We start from the raw sequence: 23,806 nt of genomic DNA on the forward strand, positions 1-23,806 counted from the left end.
CAAACTCTTGTTGAAAAATAAAGAAGGATACTTACTAGGAATCTTTTCAAAATAATTACCTTTTTTAAATTAAACGTTACAAGAGTGCTCAGATATTTTAAAGGAAAGAATTGGAACACGTTAAGGTTAAAAAATTCAGAAATGCGACTACTGCTCCAGTTCTGCTTAATTTCCACTTTTAATGTTTTCTTAATTGTCTGATATCCTGAGGAGCTGAGGGGAAGGTCACACATCACCAAGTACTCACAAGCAACCTCAAGGTTGTGGCTTAAGAAGGTGTTGTTAAAAACCTGTATCAACAGTGCCTCAAGTGGAATTGCCTGGGCCCTGCCTATTCATTAGTGGTCACAGCTGTGCAGCCGTTCAATTACTTGGAAATAATAAGTACATTTAGTAGTGAATTAAATATTAATTAGTCTTCAGTGAGTTCCTTTTTAGCATTGGGAGCCAGAAATAGGATGTCTGGAGCATGGAGTTCCTGGTGCCAGAATGAGGAGAGACAGAGAAGTGTGCAAATATCTTTTATTTGTTCTTACTCTCTCTCTGTTCCTCTTTTTATTTTCTTTCTCTCTCACTCATCCCAAGGTGAAAGGAAGGCAGGCTAGAAAGGAGAGGACTGGCATGATCTTGTGATTAAACAAAAGGATTCAGCCAACATGTGTAAAATTAAGTGATCAAGAGTTGATTACAGAGTATATTGATTGTGTACTGATGGATTAAATAGAGTCGTGATCTGGGTGAGATTCGAGGAAGAGAGAATTTACTAGTTAGCAAGGAGCTGCCGGCCCAGCCACAGTTCTTCATACATTTTTGGAATAAATCTGTGAAGAATGCACGGAATTATAATCGATTATCCATTTCTCAAAGTCACTTAAGGGGCCAGAGCAACGAGCTAAGTGCGTGGGGCGACAATTCCTAGTCCATATGCATCGTCATGTGTGTGTGCTGGAGGGGTGGAAACAGCAATGACCCTGCGTGCTGCAAGCTGATGAATCCATTTTCTTGTAGGAAATAGTTTTGACAATCCAATATCTGTGTTTCGATATGTGCCCCCCAGGGAAAAGACACTGCCCCAGTCGCCCTTTCAAATTATAGGCATATCAGTATATCACTATCCTAACAGGCTGCCCTCCAAGTCAAGGACATAGGCGCTTAACTGTGGTGTGAATAATTTTTTTTATTATTATTTTTAAAGAGACCTTCTCTTAGCAAAACATCTTACAGGATTTTGAAATTGCCCTACAGGATCAAATTAGATCTTGTAAGACATAAGTCGAAAAAATGCTGCAAGAGTTATAGTCTGTCTTATGGAACCCTACAGGATTTATCCTACAGAATATTCAAAATCCTATATAGGATTCGCATCAATGCACTGTAGGGTATTATTTGTAAGATTATCTATTTTCTTAAAATACCCTAATGATTTGAATGGACAAAATTGTCATTAGGAAATTTCTAGCTTCCAAGTGATAGTTACTGCTTGGAAGCAGCACAGACATGTTCAGGAGACTGAAGGATGGCTTTAGATATAAAAACCTGCTTTTTCACAATGTTGATTTTTTTCATTGTTTGGGTTCAGCTTTGGAAAAACTTTATTCCTGATGGCCTAGGGTGAGGGGAGCACATTGTAATGACGTGTTAAGTTATGAACTGGGAGGAATGCATGTTCAGTTTGTGATCTTCCCCCATTTGTTTAATTTAACCGCAGCTTGTGCCTGACTTGTTGTGACTTAGGGGCAAACCAGTTCTCCAGGAGCATGGAAAGAAGGCCTGTGTCACTCTTTGCTATTCAGTCATAGAGTCATAGTTTTACAGCACAGAAAGAGGCCCTTTGGCCTACCGTGTCCGTGCCGGTCTTACTCTTGTTAATGCTCTAACAGTTAGAGGATGACTTGAGCAGAGGCTTAGAGCAAAGCTTTTTCCCCAACCACCTAAAATGTATAATATGGTATGGCAAGGGTGGGTTACAGTCTTAATCGAGAGAAAGATTTATTTAGAAAATATTTTGAAGGAAGAGAAATGTTAGATAAAAATTGGGACAATACCGTTCAGCTTTATATACAAATTGTAGCAGTATAATAATGCAGCTCTCCTGTGGCATTGCTCATGGTGAGTAGAGTGGAATACTAGTATCATGGGTCATTAAAAGTGATCCAAAGGTTGGCTGTGCAAAGGAATCCAAAAGCTTGGAAGGGAAGGCACGTAAATGTAATATTGAGTTGCAGCAGTAATGAAGTGTTGGAAGTTGAATAGGAGCTTTTAAAATGGGAACTGAAGCTACTGAGAAATGAGAATGACTAGGAGATGAAAGTTGGTGAACGTAAAATGCGATGGTTAACTCAAATTATAACTTTTACATTAGTTTTACAAGATCTTGAATTTTGTATGAACTAATTATTGTGTTACAGGAATGGTACATGTAGGTGGCAGAGTAGGTGAAGAAGTAATGTGGTTGTTGATAGATTTTGCTACTAGACTAGCAGAGATAGGATAGTTCAGTCAATGAGGAGGATATCGCATTTAAAGTGGGTTTGTGGTGCCGCACACAAGACTTTTAACCATATATCAATAACACTTACCTCTGGCATTACTTGTGATTTTAATGCTACATTAATGAAATAAAATTATTGCTTCAGGACACCAAGATTATTATGAGGTACTTACATGAACAGTTACTGGATATATCACAGGAAAGGAAGGTGGAATATTTTACGCAGCTATGATGAAAGCATGCTTAATAATGTCATGTGACAGAAAGGAGTGGTGTTAAAGAGAAATAATGCATTGCAAAGTGACAAGAATTTTACCTTTTTAAGGAAATATATTCCCAAACTGTGATTACTGCAAAGAACTAGTTGTTGTGACATTTCATCTGAAGTTCACTTTCACTCGATACTTAAAAAGTATCAATATTGATGATATCTGTTCCATTTTTATTAGCCTACACATATTTTCTTGTTCTGTGTAAGTGCAGTGTTCCATTAGCTGTAAAAGAGCTGGAAGTTTGTGCTGCCGACCAAGATATAGGCTAATGTGGTTATTGTTGAATGTGAATATGTTTGGTGTATAGAGTACTTCAATGTGAGATCCCAAATTCATCTCCGACTTCTTCCATAGATTTCCAGAGACACAGTATTTGGTGGTAGTAGTAGCTAAACTCAGTAATGGGCACCCAGTGAAAAGGTACGTGTAGGAGAGAGAGTCTGAGAGCAAGAGGGACATCTAAGTCGGGGGTGGGAATACTACTTATTTCTAATCGAGGGCCAAAGTTTCTGTGTATGAAAGATTCATATCAGTGACAGACTTTAGCCTGATGCACATGTGAATCCGCGCTTCCCTTCATAAATTATAGTGCTGCCATGCTATACTTCAGTAAAGACAAAAAATTGCACTCCATCACCGTCTTGCCTGGCTTTTAGCGGTATTGATCATGCTGGTACCTAGTTTACTGAGGCAGTTAAGTGTGGCATCTTATTTTGCGCTGGGATAAATGAAAAGAATATTAGTACGCTGACTTTTCATCCAGTTTTATTGAATCTTTTGAGCAGCTGCCCTTTCGTGTAATGACATCGCTGACAGGGTCCTCATTAAGGCCCAGACAGTAATTGTGATGCATCTACTGTCCGACATTTTCATTGAGTTTTAGATCTATGGAGCGGTAGGATGTATGGATTCGCTCAGTTTCTCAAATTAATACACAACTCGATCCATCAGAGCCCCTTCCATGCTCTTTCATCTTCCCTGTCCCCAGAGGTCCATACGCGGTAATGTGGAGCATCATTCTCCCAGACAACTACACAATGTCTCTTTTCTCCTGCTCCTTATTTATTCAATGTTTCTGAGCAAACACGCCAGATAAAGTTGTCAGGCTTTATTAAAGAGGTCCCTGATGAAGTATTTATGAAAATCTTAATCAGCTACATCCAGTCCAAAGGGGAAAAAAGGCAAGGGAGTGTGCTTTGAAAGAAGAACTTAAAGACAACAAAAACATTAATATAAAATTGCATTGATTTCTGAGATCTTAAAAAACCCTTTACATTCCCTGCTTAGGATTTCAGTTCAAACATTTATGCTGCTTTAAATTACATTGCATTGAGCTTGTTTCTCCTTTATTATGTGAGCTGGACGTGGGTTATCCAGAAATGTTCAGATTTAAATATTTAAAGCTGAAAAACATCTTAAGATTTGTAAGCATTTTAACACATTTAAATTAGTGAAATGCAAATCATCAAAACACATGCTCATTCTTTTTCAAACAACATTTTAGACAATGGTTTCTGTATATTTTATTAAAGGGGATCCAAACCATCAAAATATCTTTTTCTAAGTCAAATACCTGTAAATCATTACTGGTACACAAAATCAAATACATACAAATCATTCTGTTTACTTCAGTTGGCTTTTTTGGCTCATGGAATATTTTTATTTAATTACTAAGTGCTATAATTAAGTGACATCACCAGAAATAATGATTGGGAGGAGTTACTTTTTGACAATATTTTGAAAAAAAAGTGAACTAACAAATGCATGGTTGAAGCTGAATTACTCCTGGGTTAATGACTACCTCATCTGATTTTAATTTACCGTCTTCACAAAGACATGCTCAATAACTCTTGTAAGACAGATTCGCCCTAAAATCTCGTGATGTTACCTGTACCCACTGGGCATGACTTCCATGTGCCTACCATTCCATTCGCTCTGTAAAAAGGATGGTAGGCAGGTGACGGTTTATTCTAAAATGTTCTTCCACCCATTCACCCACCGCCAGAGGCCACCTTGATTATCAAGTGCACCACAAAAAGGTCAGCCAGCGCTCTTCCCTAGAGCAGGTGGGTGTCTGATTTAAATTGGGATCCTACTGACTGTAGGGTCTTGATGCAATTTGGTCTGCCTGAGACTTGTCAGTTGTGGTAATCTGAAGTGTTATATACCTTTAAGAAGAATGTTCTAATGGAAGATCACATGATCTTAGTATCCAATAGCAGAGTAGCGCGGGCTACCTTAGTAGTCAGTAGTGAGCAGTCTAGAGTTAGTCTGTAACGTAGAGACCGGGTTTGAGTTGTAAGCACACAAGTGTAACTGCTGAGTTCCTTTGTAAATAAATAGAATATGTTCTTCGAAAGAACTGTCTGCTGATCTGCTCTGTCCATGGTGCCAACTTGGTCATCCCAAAACAAGCATGCAATCCAGATCCATTAGTCCAACTAAACTAGTGACTAGTATCTAACATTGGTCTTCCAGTGCAAAGAGTTGTCCATGACTGAGTTTGCTGACTGACACATTCCTAGGTCTGTGATTATGTGCTGAGGGATGCACTAAAGCTTGGGGTTGCTGCCGCAAATGCGCAGTGGGAATAGGCTGCAGTCTTAAGGCATGGTATACCAAGGGGCTGAAAACTGTGAAGAACCCTTTCGGCTATATGACATGTAATGAACATTGTAAAAATTGACTGTAATTTTAAATGTAGTAAGTAACAGTGTTGAAAGGAACAGAGTTGTTTATCACTTCATGTAATGTCAGTGTTGAATGGTCACGTAATGTACTTCTATAAATTTTATGAATAAAGTATATTTTTGGAAAAATAAGGTAGGGCCTCAGTGCAATTTTCCAGTATCAATGGAGAGAGTAGCAGGCCTCTCCAAAAATGGAGCAGAATCCTTGGTGACACTGATTTTTGTGGAGCCTTTAATAAAAGTATTTAATTAACAAAATAAAAAGTTAACCCTGCCCCATTAAAGTTTAGTTCCTGACTCAGCTCCACACAGGGGCAGTTGGGTTCCTTCAATTGCCCCAGTCTCCTAATTGGCAAGCTGCCTGTCAGTGCTCAGTGAGTACTTGCAACTCTCAGAACAAATTTAAATATGAACTGACCATGAAGAGGTTTCAGGATGATGCCATTGGGCACAATCACTGCTCGTCTGTAATTGAAAACCAGCCCCGTTGTTTTGAAAATTCACCAACACCACGTTAAATTCTTGAGAATTTTGCTGTGGGACACTATCATACAAAGGCTCCTACTTTGGGAGTGGCGTTAATCCTGTTATTTTAAGATAAGAGAGAGAGATTTCGAACAAATTGCATTAAATGTTTGGTTGGTTATATCTCCTGGCATACTTTCAAGGCCCATGTCTTTGTAAGTATGTATTGAAACAGTTCCAGTTATTAAAACTTCCCTCTTTAATAAAATGTCAATAGATAAAAGTGAAAAACTGCTGGACATTTCATTAGTTTCTATAGAGGTAGGTTTTACAGGTTTCAATTTAAAGAATGCAAAATAGGAACTGCTGAGAACTGAAGCTGAGTGCCAGAGGACTATATGTCCATACCCCAACTGTAGAGGCTCCAGAAAGATGGTCATCCTGATTTCCAGGACAGCCAACTCACGGTGAGTTTATTTTCATTAATTGAACATGGGCATATATTTTTTAAACTATTAATTGGAAGTAAAAAAGAGGCATAGTCACTTCTGGATTTTGAGTACTCTACTTGGATCTCATACTGAAGTGGTTTGATTCAATATGTATATGCATGTTTACACACATACATTGATACACTATACATCTACACACACATCTATGTACATAAATTGTGATTATTATATATGGATTAAAGATATCAGGAATGCACTTATCAACTCTATCTCTTTCACAAAAATTAAATATGGAATATCATCTGACAATGTTCTGAACAGGCTGCACTGAGAGCAATTTATTCAGTTTTAGTAACAATGCCATAAAAGATGACATACATACATTGGAAAGGAAGGAAAAGAGTAACATTATTGATCTAAAGTGTAAAGGAGAAAGCAATGAAGAAAGATAAGAAATTAAGCTTTACCATCTAGGATGAAAATGATGAAGGGTAAAAAAATCATCAAAATATTTGTTTAAAATATTATAGATAAAATAAGCTCCAATTATTACTTTTCAAAGTAAGTCAAGGAATAAGGCCAGAGATATAAATTTGAAATAGTGAAAAATAAATTTAAAACAGATGTCAAAAAACAATTTTTTCTCAAATAAAGCTAATTGTCTAGCAGGGAAGGAGAAGCACATATTGTGGACTGGTTAGGATGTTATTGCAGGGGAGTTGGGCTACTATAAGGAGGAATTTTGATGGGCCAAATGATCTTTTTGCATTGCTGCATTTTTTTTGGGTATCTTTGCACTGTCTTCCTGGAATAGATCACTTCATCGTGGATTTATAGTGTCCATATAATTTTTTTTAATTAAAATTGAGATGTAAGAAAAAAATAATAAAAACAAAAGCTGGGTTCTTGAAGGAGTTGATCCCTCTGCAAAGCAGGGTATGTGGGAGATGATGTACTGCTAGGTGGGATTATGCTAAAGGTTGCAAAAGTAGCAGATGGTGATCTGGTGAATAAAGAGGCTGATGGAATGAAAGATGAGGACAAGCATGACCTGGCTGTTCTAAGAAGAGAAATGGGGATGACAGCAGGAAATTAGGAAGATACTTTCAAAGGTCCTATTGACCACTCTTGGGAAGAAATGCCAGGTGAGAGAAAAGGAAGACGTTTTAGAACTTCCGGAGTAGGAGGTGGAGTCATTGGGGAACAAATGTAATGGATCTGAGAAACTGAAAGGAAAAGATGTCAGTAAAATAAAAAGTTTCTTGTGGGTAGTCGTGGGAGAGAGTGGACTTGTAATAGATACCTTTCCCCATCATTGGAGATAAAGAAAGTAAACTAGGAAGAAAAGGAAGGGTCAGAAATGAGTTAAGTGAACGTGGATGAAAATTTGACTATAGTTAATGAAATTCTCAAGGTCAGAGTGAAAACAGAAAGCAGCGCAAACATAGTCATCAATGAAATGGAAACAAGGTCAGAGATGGTGTTTGAGTAGGACTGGAACAAATTATTCCACAAGTTCTACAAAAAGACAGGCAAAGCTGCAGTCCATGCAGATTCCTGTAATAACTAGCTGGACAATGTGACAAGTTGAGAGAGAAGATTTTTAAGGTGTGAGAACAAGTTAAGCCCGATAGAGGTGATGTTGTTGGAACAGGTTGAACCACTTTTTAAGTGGAGGACCTAGACATTGTCATGGGGAGGGATGTTAGTGTAGTGGGATTGTACATCCATGGTTAGAAGAATATATCTGGGGCTGGGAAACCTATAATAGTCAAAGTGGCAGAGGACATTACAGGAATCGCTGTTGGTGAATGGAGACTACACAAGTGAAAAAATAGTCAAGAAAAGGGAAAATTAGATCAGTGAGGCAGGAGCAGAACATCTTATAAAAATGCTTACTAATAAAAATATTCTTGAGCTACCAGTCAGTTAGGTAGTGATGTCATCCAGCTGTTAATCATGTCATTGAGCTCACCTTGGTTTATAATATTTTAAATTTTATTCAATCACTGGATGTGTGTCACTGGCAGGGCCAACATTTATTGCTCATCCTTAATTTCCCTTGAGATACTGGTGGTGGGCTGCCTTCTTGAACTGCTGCAGTTGGTGTGGTAAAAGTACTGCACAATACTTTTTATGGAATGAGTTTGGGATTTAACACAATGGCGATGCAGGAACGACAATATATTTCTAACTTAGCAGGGTGTGTGACTTTGAGGAGAACTTGCAGATGATGTTCCCATGCACTTACTGCCCTTGTCCTTCATTTAGTTTGTCATCAGTTTAGAAGGTGCTGTCGAAGCAGCCATCAAAGGTTACTGCAGATCATCTTGTATATAGAACACGTTGGAGCCACTGTACTTCAGAGGTGGAGGGGGTGAATGTGTAAGGTGGTGGATGGGTTGCCAATCAAGTGGTTAACTTGATTGGCAACCCACCCTGGATGGGCTCCTGAATTCTGTTGGAGAATGCTTTATCCAGACAAGGGAGGAGTAGTGCATCACAGTCCTAACTGGAGCCTTGAAGATTGTGGAAAGGCTATGGGGAGTCATGAGGGAGTCACTTGCCACAGAATACCAGCCTCTGATCTGCTTTTGTAGCCACAAAATTTATTTTGTGTCATAAGGATTCAGAACGTTAACTCTGTTTCTCTCTCACAGATGCTGCCAGACCTGTTGAGTTTTTCCAGCATTTTTTGTTTTTATTTCAGATTTACAGCTTTCACAGTATTTTGCTTTCAACAAAATTTATATGGCTGGTTCAGTTAAATTTATGGTCAATGGTATTGATAGTGGGGGATCTGGTAATGGTGTTGCTGTAGGCTGTCAAGGGGATATGGTTAGATCTTCATGTTATGGATGGTCATTGCCTGGCACTTGTGTGCCACGAATGTTACTTCCACAGATCAGTCCAAGTCTAGATGTTTTCCAGGTCTTGTTGCATACACGCATGGACTGCTTCATTATCTAAGGTGTTGAGTGGTTCTGTACACTGTGCAATCATCAAGCAAACCACTTCTGATCTTATGTTGTAAGGAAGGGCATTGTTGAAGCAGCTGAAGATCATTGGGCCTAGGACACTATCCTGAGGAACTAGTGCAACAATGTCCTGGAACTGAGATGATTGGCCTTCAACAATCTCAACCATCTTCCTTTATGCTAGGTATGATTCCAACCAATGGACAAAATCCCCCTGATTCTCCATTGATTTCAATTTTGCTCTGGCTCCTTAGTGGCACACTTGGTCAAATTCTGCCTTACTGTCTCATCTCACCTCTGGAATTCAGCTTCTTAGTCCATGTTTGGACCAAGACTGTAATGAAGTCCCGGAGCTACATAGTCCTGGAGAAGCCCAAACTGAACGCCATTGAGAAGGTTATTGGTGAGTAAGTGTCACTTAAAAGCACTGTTGATGACACCTTCCACCATTCTGCTGATGAATTAGAATATACTGATTAGGTGGCAGTTGGCTGGATTGGATTTGTCTTGTTTTTTGTGGATAGGGCATACCTTGGTGATTTTCCACTTTGTGGGGTAAATGCTTGTGTTGTAGCTGTACAGCTTGGTTAAAGGTGCTGCTGTTTTTGAAACAATAGTATTTGGCACTACAGTTGGGATGTCTTATCCTATAGACTTTACTGTATTCAGCGCACTCAGCCGTTTCTTTATATCGCATGGAGTGAATTGAATTTGCTGAATGGTGGGGATCACAGGAGGAAGTTGAGATGTATCATCCACTTTGCACTTCTGGTTGAAGATGGCTGAAAAAGCTTGAGCCTTGTCTTTTACATTCATCTACTGGGTCTCCCATCATTTGAGGATTGGGATATTCAGGGAACCTCTTGCTTTCCTTCAGTGGTCCACCACCATTCATGACTGGATGTGGCAGGGCAGATTGTTGATTGTGAGCTCACATAGCCTTCTGTATATCGTGTTGCTTGCACTGTTTAGAATGCATATTGTCTGTGATGTAGCTTCATTTTTAGGTACACCTAGTGCCGCTCCTTTCCTCATTGAACTAGGATTTGTTCACTAGCTTGGTGATAATGGCAGAGTGATGCACAGTGCTCCATGGACACCCAGTTTTGAGCTGCCAGATCAATTGTGAATCTGTCCCACTTAACATAGTGGTTGTGTCACACAAGACAATGGATGGTTCCCTCCTGGGTGAAGATCAGATTTCATCTGCAAACAATAGGCGACTGCTATTACTCCTGTCAACATTCATCTGTAACAGGTAGATTGGTGACAACAAGGTTAATTACACTTTTCCCTGGTGTTGGTTCTCTCGACACCCACTACAAGCCCTGTCTGGCAGCTGTGACCTTCAGGCTAGTGGTGCTATTGAGCCATCCTGCTCTGTGTTTCTGCCAATTGGTGATCAACAGGGAGATGTATTCATTCATCAATTGAGGAGGGCTGTAGGTGACAGTCAACAGGAAGTTTCCTTTCCCATGTTTGACCTGAAGCCATAACACTACATGGGGTCCAATGTTAAGGACTCCAAGGGCCACTCCCTGCTGAATGTTTACCATGGTCCCATCACCTCTGGTGGAACTGTCATGCCACTGGGACAGGACAATCCAGAGATGGCAATGGAAGAATCTGAAATGCTGGCTGAAAGGTTAGATACTGTATAACTATGTCAGGCTATTGCTCAACTAGTCTGTGGGGCAGCTCTCCCAATTTTGGCACAGGTCTCCAGATATGGAATTAAGGTAGAAGATCAGCCGTGATTGTATTGACTGGTTGAGCAGACTCGAAGCGCTGAATGTCCTGTTCCTGCTCCTATTTCTTGTGTTTTAATGGTGGTGAGAAGAACTTTACAAGGTTGACTGGGCTGGGTGTGCTTTTATGCCCTCAGTTGATGTCAGGTGGCGCATCTTGTTTTATTCTTGTATCAAACTGCTATGAAAAACAACATGTCTATGGCTTGCTTGGCAATTCAGAAGGTAGTTCAGTGTCAACCACATTTTTATGGGTCACATATATATCAGATCAAATAAGGATGGTAGATTTCCTTCCCTAAAGGACATTTGTGAACAGGATGGGTTTATACAACAATGGTCACCATCACCGTTGATGCTAGCTTTTCATTCCAGATTTATTTAATTAACTGAATTTAAATCCTCATAGTGGGATTTGAATTTGTGTCTCCAGGATCATTAGTCCAAGCTTCTAGATTACTAGTCTAGAAACAAACACTGTGCTAGCATATCCACATAAGTAAGGTAAATTCATCTTGAGACATTTTGGTTTTGAGATCCAACCCTACCAATTTAATTTACAAACATTACCATTGACTTACCATATTTATAATGTATTGCCTCACCTCTTAATAATTTTAATTTTCAGTTTATAATAAGATTTCGGTTTGTGGGCCTTGGATGTCTACAATGGTCTCTTTGTACAGATTTTTTTCTCAGAGCGGAAAATATCACAATACCAAAACTCTGTACTTATTTTAGCATCCTATAGATCAAATTTCAAATTTACCAGCAACATTACAGCATTAAAAAAAAAAAATCCATGTCTGAACATTGTGATTGCAGTTGGACTTTAAAGAAACTCAATTTAAGCCATTACTTTGAGGTGCCGGCTTGTCTTCTCCTTTCTCCATCTGATTTGCTCAGTAACAATTGCACTGACCAATTCCATTAACCAGAGCTGTGCAATTCATTGTACAGTACTGTCCTTGATGTACCAGAACAATTCTGTTCGGTGCATGGTGGGGGAGGGAAGGGGAGAAGAGCGAAAAAGTGAAAGAATAGTTAACTATACAGTTGTCCACTGAGGGAATTACTTGATCCCTGTGGAATGATCATCAATCACTTAACTAAGTATTAATGAGGAATAGTGCCTTGTCTATAATTTGCCAGATCTCTTGAACATCCACAGTCCTTGGGAGCAGAATGTTGTCCTTTCAGTTTTATGAAATGAAATTTCAAGTTAGAGTTCAGAATGGGGGTTGAGCTTTGAGGATTAAATGGTCTTTCACGTGGTTATTTGTTAGTTGTAGAAGCACTGCAATGAGATGTGATGGATTGATTAAATGTTCAGAAATAGACTTAACCCTTTTACAGCTGTATACTCGACTGAATGTCTCCAGGGTGATGTCCAAGAATCTCCTCCCCTCTATTTTGTCTGTTTTCCTGGTGGCAGCAGACAAAGGAGAATGTGATTATCTGAATGCTGGTTTACTTGCAGCACAAATCTAGCAGGCATCATGTCCAGCTGATCAATGACTATTTATTTGGCATAAGCCAACTCAGTTGGTTTGTAGTTATCTGTACAAAAAAAGTAAACTATAGTTTCAGAAGCTACATGCAAAAGTATAAAACATTCCACTACTTTTTCAAAATCATCATAACTACTTCTAGACCAAGAAGACAATATAAGGCCTCAGGGGTTCACCTTGCAAATTATGGAAGGCAGAAATTTGGTAGGTGAGGGGAAGGGAATTATCTAATTAGAGATCACCTAATTTTGGTGGAGATCACCTTAATTTTCATAATAAAAACATTTTTCATGAGTTTCAGAGAGGAAGTTTCACATTACTCACCCTTAACGAGTGTGACTATATCAACAAAATGCATGCTGTTCGTAATGATGGGTCCAAATTCATATCCATCGGACCTACCACTAAGCATGACCACACAGCTTTGCTCAAAAGCAAGTTACAAAAACGCTTGTTGGATTTGTGCAGGAGTAATAAGCTGCCTGGTGGTATATATGATAGGGTTCATCCTCACGGCTTACTGCATCCATATAGGAATGGGCTGCCCATTACACACACAAGTAAAAAAACAAAAAAACTGTGGATGCTGGAAATCCAAAACAAAAATAGAATTACCTGGAAAAACTCAGCAGGTCTGGCAGCATCGGCGGAGAAGAAAAGAGTTGACGTTTCGAGTCCTCATGACCCTTCGACAGAACTAGGTGAATCCCAGGAAGGGGTGAAATATAAGCTTATATTTCACCGCTTCCTGGGATTCACCCAGTTCTGTCGAAGGGTCATGAGGACTCGAAATGTCAACTCTTCTTCTCCGCCGATGCTGCCAGACCTGCTGAGTTTTTCCAGGTAATTCTGCTTTTGTTTCACACAAAAGTAATGTCCCTTTATGCCCTATCTTATCTGCACAACATAAATTGAACAAATAGTTGAGCGAGTTTTCCACATACACGGTTGAAGATGTCTTCACCTTTGTGAAAACCATACAGGACTTGCATATCGTTAGCGATGCTGTGGCCATGTGCTCGTTTGACATTGCTAGTTTATTCTCAAATGTACCACTCAAGGAAACCTTAGGCATTTTCACTATGTCACTATATTCCTAGCAATCTAGACATGCTGCCGTTGCCTGAATCTGTATTCATTGAACTTATGAACTCAGCAACTTGCGCAGTTAAGTTCAGCTTTAATGAGACCATGTATCCCCAAATAGATAGTGTTGCCATGGGGTCCCCTGTATGCCCAGCTCTTGACGATATCTTTGTCGGTTTCTAAGAATAACATGTCTTCAGTGGAATGACACCTAGCCTCCTACCCCATGCTCACCATGTAAGCTTGATGCCAAAATAGGGCACAACAAAGCTACCCTGCAGGATAATGGCTACCCTGATCAGATCGTTGCTCACCTTATATCGCACAAACTCACGAATGGGTCTAAGGCTGCCACTTTCAGTTCCAAAAAGTGCCGAGTCTACCTCTGATTACCCTGGAAGGGTAAGCGGTCTCAAAAATTTGAGCAACAGGTTGCAGTAGCAACATGAATGGTATTCTCCACCAACAGGATGCGGCCATCAAGCCAAAAAGACTTTCTGCCTACCACTCAAATGAGTAATGTGGTATATGAGTTTCCTTGCTGATGTGACACCAGGTACGTAAGCTATACGTCCAACGATTGGGGGATTTTATCAAACAGCATGTCCCTTCAGCTGTTTAGGCAAAGTACTGACCATATTCAACCAGCCTATGCTTGCAAAACTCAGAACAGAGTGTTCAACATTAGATGCGATTCTGCAACTGGACAACACTTGCTGAACAATCCTGATTGTGTGCTAAGAATTACCCTGACAACCAATTTAAGATTATCAGTCGGGTTTGCAGTATGGCTCACTTACAAATGCTGGAAGCTACATATATTCACACGCACGGCCCTGGCCTTTGCAAACAGAAAGAACATGTCCTTACATTTCACCTTTTTCAACTAAACAAAACCTTGAGGGGCAGCCACTCCCATTTCCTGTGGCAATGCTTTGACCAGTGTTGACCTGCCTGGTTTGAATTTAAACAAAAGCTTGGCAGCTAGCTGTTCCCTAGTGCATTGTCCATGGCAACACTACTACCAATCAGTCTGTTTGCCAACCAATTAGCACACTCCTTATGCAATATAAATTGTTGTTCCCTTTGAGACTTGAAGTGAAATTTTCCATTCTAAAGTCTAAGCTTGGTGGCAGGAGCAGAGTGTTTCTGCTGGGGGATGGGATGGATGACCACGTGTGATCTTGCACTGGTCAGCTCATTAGCCATACTCCGCATAGATGCATAAGTAATCTTGTGATGGCACAGGCAGGAAGTCACCCTCCCCATCATTACCTCATGGGGACGAAGGTTTGGGCACCACATTTAAAGGGCATCCAGACAGCACCCCCCCCCTCCCTTTTCCCCCCACTTCGTCTGCCTCCCCAGTCCAGCCTTCACTCCACCCTTCCACCCTGCTGTGCCCTTCCAGCCTTCATGCAGTTTGGGCTACCGGCACCCGATGTGAGTCAAATTGTGAACGGTCCCCAAGAAAGCAAAAGCAGTGTGTACCCACCTCACAGTCATGGAAGAAGTCAAGCTCACCAGGTGCACACCACTTAGATGCACTCGTAAATATGAATGTTCCAATTTCTCACTAGTGGGGAACTTAATTTGGAGGTGGAATTTAATTTCAGTGAGATGGCCTTTTAACGAGCATGCATGACATGCTGATGCCTGCAAAAGAGCTTCCCGCCATTGCTCGTCAGGCAGCTCAACCCACCTTTAAAGTCCCGAGAACAGAATTCCTACAGTTCATCCTGCTGTTGGGAAAGTGGTGTCTGGGCGCCTGCCACACTTCCTGCTGCTAGCAGGACCGGAAGATTCCACATTTGGTATTCTTGCAAATCTGTCCTGATAAGTGCAAGACATAAAGCTTAAACGGCATGTCTCTCTTTTTTTCAGTGATACTCAAGTTCTGTACTACCAAGCAACTGTTTAAAAACAAATATAACTAACTAATCAAACAATGATTGTCATTCCTGGTGACAATCCTATATTTTGACCAGTCGCTAATGCTGTTTCAAAAACATGATTTGGAATACCTTGAAACGATGAGAAATACTCTGTTCAGACAGAGGAGTCACAATTTTAATTTGAGGCATATTTGGGCAAGGAGGATGTGTTGTTGCAGGAGGAAAATCAAGGACCCCTCAGTATGAAGCAGAGTTCTCTTAACTTGTGGGCCTCATGTAAGTAGCTGTACTCTGTCTCTTGCTAAAAATCAGTCATTAAGGGGCTTTGGCTGGTGGTGGACTGCAAAAAAAATCAAGCAGAAGTCAGGGACCAAAGGATAAAGTCCCCTGCAAGATAAATTAAGCAGCTGTGGGGAGCCAGGCCAAATGCAGGCAGAGAAGTTTTGAAGCAGGAGTCAGGGGAGGTAGGCCCAAAATATCCTTCTCGGGCTAGAAGGAATGCTGCTGCTTCTCTGACCGAGAAGGAACCTTTCCAAAATTAAAAAGCACTTAATCTGGACCTCTTCTGGCCCGGAGCCACAAAATCTGTCGGATAGGTAAGCATGGCCTCTCATTGAAGGAGAATGAAGAAATGGAGTGTTCAGCTTCTCTTTTTGATGGCTCTGGCACAATTGGAGTTGAAGTTAAAACATTTTCATTGCACTTGAAAACTGTATGGTCTATAGACTCTATCTAAATCTAGTCCATATGCTAAATCTATAGTTCAAATTTGAAAATTTAAAATTGCAGTAATTTTTCTGATACTTTTTAGGTATTATCTGCTATGATTTACTGCTGAGTATAGGCAAAGGAGCCCTTCAAATTCAGAAATTCTTAGTGTTGGGTTACTGCTTAAAAAAAAAGAAATAAATCAGAATAAAGCCCAGTTTAGATTAACTCAAATTCCAGTGAAGCTTTGAAAATCATTGTAATGGAACCTGGAAAAACAATCTCAATATGAATAAGCTGAATTGAATTGAATTCAATTTCAATTTGAATAAAGTTTAAATTAAGCTGAACACTTATCCAAACTGATGAAAAAATTAATTGAACTTTGCTCCAGTTTGTTATAAAATATTTAAAATCATTTTTAAGATACTTGATTTTCCTTTCTCTTTAGTAACTTACCCTAACACCACCCTCATTCCCACCACCCACCGCCGCACCCCCCGCCCCCCCCCCCCCAACCCACTTCCCATTGACTAAGATGGCAAGCAAGCAACCTCTTCCTAGACCTGACAATGCTATTCTTGGTATAATGCATTTTGTTGTCTCACTGGCTGATTGTTTCTCCTTCCCTCTTTCCTTATGGGAAGCATCTGGTTTTTGCTCGATGCCTTTACTCGGATACAATGGCCAGGATCAGGAACTCACAAGGTGGAAAATCTCAGAAATGTATCTGTACCTCAGCTTATCATATTGAACACTGCCCCAGCTGCCTTCCTCTCGTACATTTTTGATTTAAGTTTTTATTAGTCACTCAACTGACTAAAATTGTATAGTGAGACCCTATCTGACGGATCAGAGCTTTCTAAAGATTTTGGCTCCAAATTTATCTCTGGAAGGTCGCAGATTTTTTGTTTAATTTTATTTGCGTATCCTAGTGATTAGAAGAAATCCTTTGTCAATAAACACCAGTGTGCGGCCAAGCTGCAGTGAATATAAGCGTCTGCCATGTGATCAGTAGGTGTCAGGATACTTAGCTTGTTAATTGCTGACCTATTAATAAATGAGTCTTTAATACAGTACAACTAGAGGCACGGGATGAGGCCAAGGGTGGAGACAGCTGTTTACGTGACATCTGTTTGTGCTGGTGCATGGCCGTAACAGGATTTCCCTGCTGGAAATATGTATGCTTTTTTTGGGAAGCAGTCACTGTAATTTGTATTGTTTGTGGAAAGTCTGGTGACAAAATTAGAAGCAAAAGCAATTTCTGGCTGAGATCTGTTTTCAGCTCTCTCAAGTCCTCTTTTCAAAATTAGACAAAGTAGTTTCTGACTGTAAATATTGTCAGTTATTTTTATAAGTAAATTTATTGCTATTGTCTGCAAACTCTTCAGTATACCTTATCAGGGATGGAAAAGAAAGTGATAGAATCATGTTCACACATTTCACCCCCCCCCCCCCCCCCCCCCCCACCCCTCCTTTCAATAAAATATGAAAGGCCTGTGTACTGTAAAATTCCTGTCCCTCTGCTCTTTTAATTGTACAATCCTGGCTATAATTGAGTGGCTTATAGCTATTGATACCTTACTGTAATGCCAGATATTTGGTGACTCATTAGACAATGAGAGCTGAATGGAAAGTTTAATTACCAAAATTTGGGAACTATCAGCATCAGACCTTTCGGAGTTCACTGGCTGAGCAGCACTGATACATTTATTAAAATGAGACAGTCAACTTAGATTTAAGCCTGGAAAAACTCAGCAGGTCTGGCAGCATCGGCGGAGAAGAAAAGAGTTGACGTTTCGAGTCCTCATGACCCTTCGACCAGTTCGGTCAAAGGGTCATGAGGACTCGAAACGTCAACTCTTTTCTTCTCTGCCGATGCTGCCAGACCTGCTGAGTTTTTCAAGGTAATTCTGTTTTTGTTTTGGATTTCCAGCATCCGCAGTTTTTTTGCTATATTTTTAGATTTAAGCCTCTTTGCCTGACGTTTTATCTTCTATGATGATGTTAGCTCATCTATTCAGCATCCTCCTTCAGAACACACAAGCTTTTGGATTTCTCCATGTCATGGAATCTTGTGCCATGCTGATGGGAAGCACTCCTCTTGCTAGTGATGCCATTCTTTTCCTCCTTTCTCTGATTTTGACTTCCTTTACTGCTTCAGCACCTAAATGAACAGTAGTCTATCAACTCTACATGCCCCTCTCAGTCAGCAAAATGAGATATCCAGGTTGCATCACAGAGGTTCCGGTTAAAATCCACAAACATAATTTAAATCATTTGTTCCAGTGCAGTAACATGAATTGCTTTGAAATAATGTCAATTGGAATGGAAATCTGGTTTTGTCATTGGATGAAAGGACACTTCGACGATTTCTTTGCAAACTGATCATGCCTTCCCTCAATCCAAGTGCTCGGCTGACCCCAAGATACCTTTGGGAATTATTGCATCTTATTACTCCGATGACCCTGAACAGCCCCATACTTCTTAAATTTTTGGTGCATTTATTCATTGAAATGCTATTTTTTGTGTATTTTGTTATTTCAGTAAGGATTGTAATAACAGTTTACTTAGAGCCATAAATGTATATTGGTAACAATAACTAAGCTGGAAAAGTAAAATTCTTAATTGACCAGCATAAGATAATCATTTATTAGCCACTGACTGCCAAAATGAAATGTATTAGGCAAATAGTTATTAAAGGAAATGTGTGCTTTTTTGAACTGATGCATTGTTCTAGAAGTTACAAAGGAAATATCTATTTCCTACCAGCATTTTTTAGTGACTCCTTGTTGCTCCTTGAAACTCCTGATTAGCGTGTGCCCTTACAGTATGTGTGGAATGCTACTGTATAAATGGATAGCATGAGTTCCAACCTCCCTTCTCCATTCACAATCCTGCTGCAGATCTTCATGATGCTCCATTTCAAAGGCCCAGTATCTCCTCTTTGCACCAGAATGGTGTCAGGACAGGACTTCTAATCAGTGCCACAACCTTGCCATGACTCTTGCCCATTTTCCTGGCTTTAGGATCATTCTGTAACCATAGCAGTCTTTGGGCAGTATTTCACCAGCAAACAAACTGCTGTTCCAGACGAGGAAAATTCCAGTGGCGCTGCAATGAAATTGCTGCTACAGAACCAGAAGAAGCAGGTGAAGAGTTAAAAAGGCAGTAAGGCCCTGGAGATCTGACTTATGTTTGCTGTTAGCCTTTGGTTCAGGAACACAGCTTTATGTGAAGTTCAGTGTCCACTGCAAGATTGTCTTCCCTCATAATTAGCTACAGGGTGCATCAGAGGTTACTGCCACCCCTCTTTGTGATGGCTAGTGCCTATTTTTACCACTGATATGAGTGTGATTATGGAGGAAAGTCCAGTTTGATGTGGGCTTCACTGGCTAGGCCAGCATTTATTGCCCATCCCTAATTGCCCTTGAGAAGGTGGTGGTGAGCTGTCTTCTTGAATAAAGTATTGGCCCATTCAGTTCAAATGCAAAAAAAAGCTTGACAAGTAAATTGGTGCGGTAAACTTAGCCTAGTTTTGTTTTAAAAAAGGGGAGGATGGAGAAGCAATTAAATTCTCAATTAGTGACTTCTAATGTGGTATATTTGTAATAATTTTTGTGTTCTTCTAACCAGGTAAGAAGAAAGCGACCCTGTATGATACTCAAGCCCCAATATGCCCCATCTGTCAGGTACTGCTCCGTCCAAGTGAACTGCAAGATCATATGGAACAGGAACTGGAAAAACTCACTCAGAGCAACACATGGTATGACATCTTTACCTTTTTACTGGTGGCAAGGGCACAACATTAAAGAAACTACACATACACACAGGGAATAAAAAAATTATAGTGAACTATCATGGAAGCAGGCAAGCTGATAAGATTTACACACAGATTATCTGTGTTGTCACTGGTGATGGAGTGCACATGCACCCAGTCACTCAGGCTGTGTTGGGGTTGAAATGAACATCTATTACAGATGAGTTAAAGACTTGGCTTCGATGTGCTCCTTTCAACGCCATTTATTGCCTGCATTTTTTTTGGTTCACTTGTTATTTTTTGTATTTCCTTACTGATTTGTTTGGGTTAAATAAAACTTATAATTTATGGGATGGAATGGAAGTGTTCCACCATTTTTATTTTGCATACTATGGTGTACAGAACACAAACCACTTATTTGCATGAAATGGCTGTCTGCTGACAAATTTGTTAATGGCTAGTTTTAGTGTTTTAACTACTTGATTTGGTGTAGAGAACAGAATGACATAAAGTGATATATTTGCTGCTGAGCTGGAGAACTGGCTGCGATTCAGAATATGAGCCTATAGCATAGTTGTGCAGATTTGTTTTCAGAGGTTACTTGTGTTTACATTCCATTGACAGTCTGAGAAAATAGATTTTAAATTGATCAACAAATTCTGTTTGCTACAGACATAAATTGTGAAAATCTAGACATCCAACTGGCTAGCTTAAATTCACGTAGGCAATGAAACTGTCCAACCAAACATGCCTCTATTGCCAGGGCAATCTGGTGCAAGATATAAATTTTATTTATTACATGTCTATTAAAAAGACAGCTGTATTGAATCAGAACACCAATATCTTTTATTGTGTTATATAGGAATTAATGCTGAAGTTATCCCATAGCTACCTATCTCAAACTAGTAACTGAAAAATGTGTTCTGACCAATATCCTATTTGGCCAAAACTCCAGTTGTTAAGCTCTAGAGAAAGCTTTATGAATGCTTGCACAAAGTCCATTACCCAGCGGTTAAAGTTTAAATGTTTTGAGATCATGCTTGAATTGACTAAGCATTTAAATTAATGTTGAGTTGGTTTAAAGAGTGCTCAGGAGGTCCAAGGGAACCCCTTGGGCATTTTTAAACCTGGCTTGACATCTTGCTGTATTTACATTCCCTTTGGTATCAAACTGAAACTGGTTGAGATTATCTTCTCCAGAAAGTCTCACAGCACCTCTCTTTGGTTTTGACCAAGATCTACTCTGTAACTTTAGTTTTGATCCAAAGTGGAAGGTTTTTTCAAAAATAGAAATGATTATAAAAATCTAATAAAAAAGCCAGGCGAGACTTTTAGTCGAATAAATGTTTTTACAAAACAGCAGTTTAACTTTAAGAACCATTTCTGTTAGAAAATATCTACTTAATTCTGATTAACATTATTTGAAAGAAATTAGAAGATATGTCAATTAAACCAGGTGTTGTACTGCTTTTTGTTTGGGTTCTTTTCAAAACTTCTAACCTAAGATAGTTCTAGCTGTCATATCTTAGATCAGCCTCACAAGTTAATCCCAACTTCCCGTATATACAATGAAAGAAAATAGAATTTAAATTTATACAGCACCTGTCATATTCTCCAGACATCCCAGAGCTCTTCACAGTCTTATGTTTGCAAATATGGCAGCCAACATATGCTCAGCAAGGTTCTCTCAACATCTCCATTTATATTATTAAAAAAAGGTTTGTGAAGAACAAAGGTCCTAACACCAATCCCTGCAGGATTCCATTGGTAATGAATGTGCACCCATAACCACTATCATTAATAATACTCTTCTACCTATAAGAATTCAACCAATTCCTTATCCAACCCAACATCTGCCTGCCACTCCCATTGGACTCTGTTTATTCAGTGGTCTACTTTGTGGCACATTTCAAAAGTCTATGAAAAATCTAGGTAAATGCTATCAGGCCTGGGTTACCTACATCGAACATCCAAGTGACTTCCTCAAAATAGTCAACCAGGTTGGTCAGACATGACCTTTTTGTTGCGTGTCTAGTTACCCCTTCTCTATCCAGTACGTGCAGAGCAAATCTAATGATCCCTTATAGAAACTTGCCAATAACCAAAATCAAGCAACCAATGGATCGGATCAAAGCTCTGCAATAGTGCCACAACCAGTTATGAGTGGTATTGGATAATTAAGCAACTAACAGGAAAAGGAGTCTCCATGAACATCCCCATCCTCAATGATGGCCGACCCATGAGGGCAAAAGACGAGGTTGAATCATTTGCAACTATTTTTGACCAGAAGTGCTGAGTGGATGGTCCATCTCGGCCTCTTCCAGAGGTCCCCACCATCACAGAAGCCAGCCTTCAGCTAATACAATTCATTCCATGTGATATCAAGAAACGGCTGAGTGCAGTGGATACAGCAGCATCCAAGATGACAACATCCTGGCTGTAGTGCTGAAGACTTTTGCTCCAGAACTCCAGCCAAGCTGTTCCAGTACAGCTACAACACTGGCATCAACCTGACAAAGTAGGTAATTGCCCTGGCATATCCTGTCCATAAAAAAGACATTCAATCCGACCAATTAGCGCTCCTTCAGTCTACTCTCAATCATCAGTGAAATGATGTAAGGTGTCATTGACAGTGCTATCAAGTGACATTTACCCACCAATCATCTGCTCAACAATGCTCAGTTTGGGTTCTGCCATGATGTGTTGACTCGATGTCATTAAACAGCCTTGGCCCAAGCATGAACAAAAATGTTGAATTTCAAAGATTCAGTGACATCAAGACAGCATTGGACTGAGTGTGGCATCAAGGAGCTCTAGCAAAATTAAAGTTAGTAAAAGCCAAGGGAAAAACTCTGATCTGGTTGGAGTCATACCCGGCACTAAGGAAGGTGGTTGTAGTTGTTGCAGGCCAACCATCCTAAACTGCAGGAGTTCCTCAGGTTAGTGGCCTGGCCCAACCAGCTTTAGCTACTTCATTAATGATCTTCCCTCCATCACAAGGTCATAAGTGGGGATGTTCTCAGATGATTGCACAGTGTCCAGCCCCATTCATAACTGCTTAGATAATGAAGCAGTCCATATCTGCATGCACCAAGACCTAGACAATGTTTAGACTTGGACTATGAAATGGCAAGTAATTGTTTTATTATTCATTCATGAAATGTGGGTATTGCTGGCTAAGCCAGCATTTATTGCTCATTTATTGGCACCACACAAGTGCCAGGCAATGATGACCATCTACAACAAGAGTCTCCTTGACATTCAATGGTATTACTGTTGCCAAATCCCCTGTTGCCAAATCCCCTACCATCAACATTCTAGGGGTTACCATTGACCAGAAGTTTAACTGGACCAACCATACAAATGCTGTGGCTACAGGAGTAGGTCAGAGATTGGGTGTTCTGTTGTGAGTGACTCACCTCCTTGACTCCCCAAAGACTTTCTGCTGTCTACAAGTCACAAGTCAGGAGTGTGATGGAATACTCTCCACTTGCCTGGATGAGTGCAGCTCCAACAACACTCGAAGTTGAATGCCATCCAAGACTAAGCACTCTGACTGACACCCCATCCACCATCTTACATGTTTACTCACTTCATTACCGGTGCTCCGTGATAACTGTTTGTATCATCTGCAAGACACACTGCAGCAACTCACCAGGGCTGCTTCAAATGCCTTCAACCGCTACTGCCTAGAGGAACGAGGGTAGTAGGTGAATGGGAATGCCACCATCTACAAGTCCTTCAAGTTAC

At 40.1% G+C, this 23,806-nt stretch overlaps 1 protein-coding gene across 1 annotated transcript in view; it reads left to right on the forward strand.

Annotated features, from left to right (window-relative positions):
• The window catches only part of rnf220a (ring finger protein 220a), a 510,657-nt gene that overhangs the window by 259,405 nt on the left and 227,446 nt on the right, over positions 1 to 23,806 (forward strand). The window contains exon 3 of the mRNA XM_041208059.1: positions 19,933 to 20,062. Coding sequence (XP_041063993.1) covers positions 19,933 to 20,062 — 130 coding nt within the window. The remainder of the gene's footprint in view (positions 1 to 19,932; positions 20,063 to 23,806) is intronic.

The sequence above is a fragment of the Carcharodon carcharias genome, chromosome 16 (genome assembly GCF_017639515.1).
Source record: "Carcharodon carcharias isolate sCarCar2 chromosome 16, sCarCar2.pri, whole genome shotgun sequence".
Lineage (NCBI taxonomy): Eukaryota > Metazoa > Chordata > Chondrichthyes > Lamniformes > Lamnidae > Carcharodon > Carcharodon carcharias.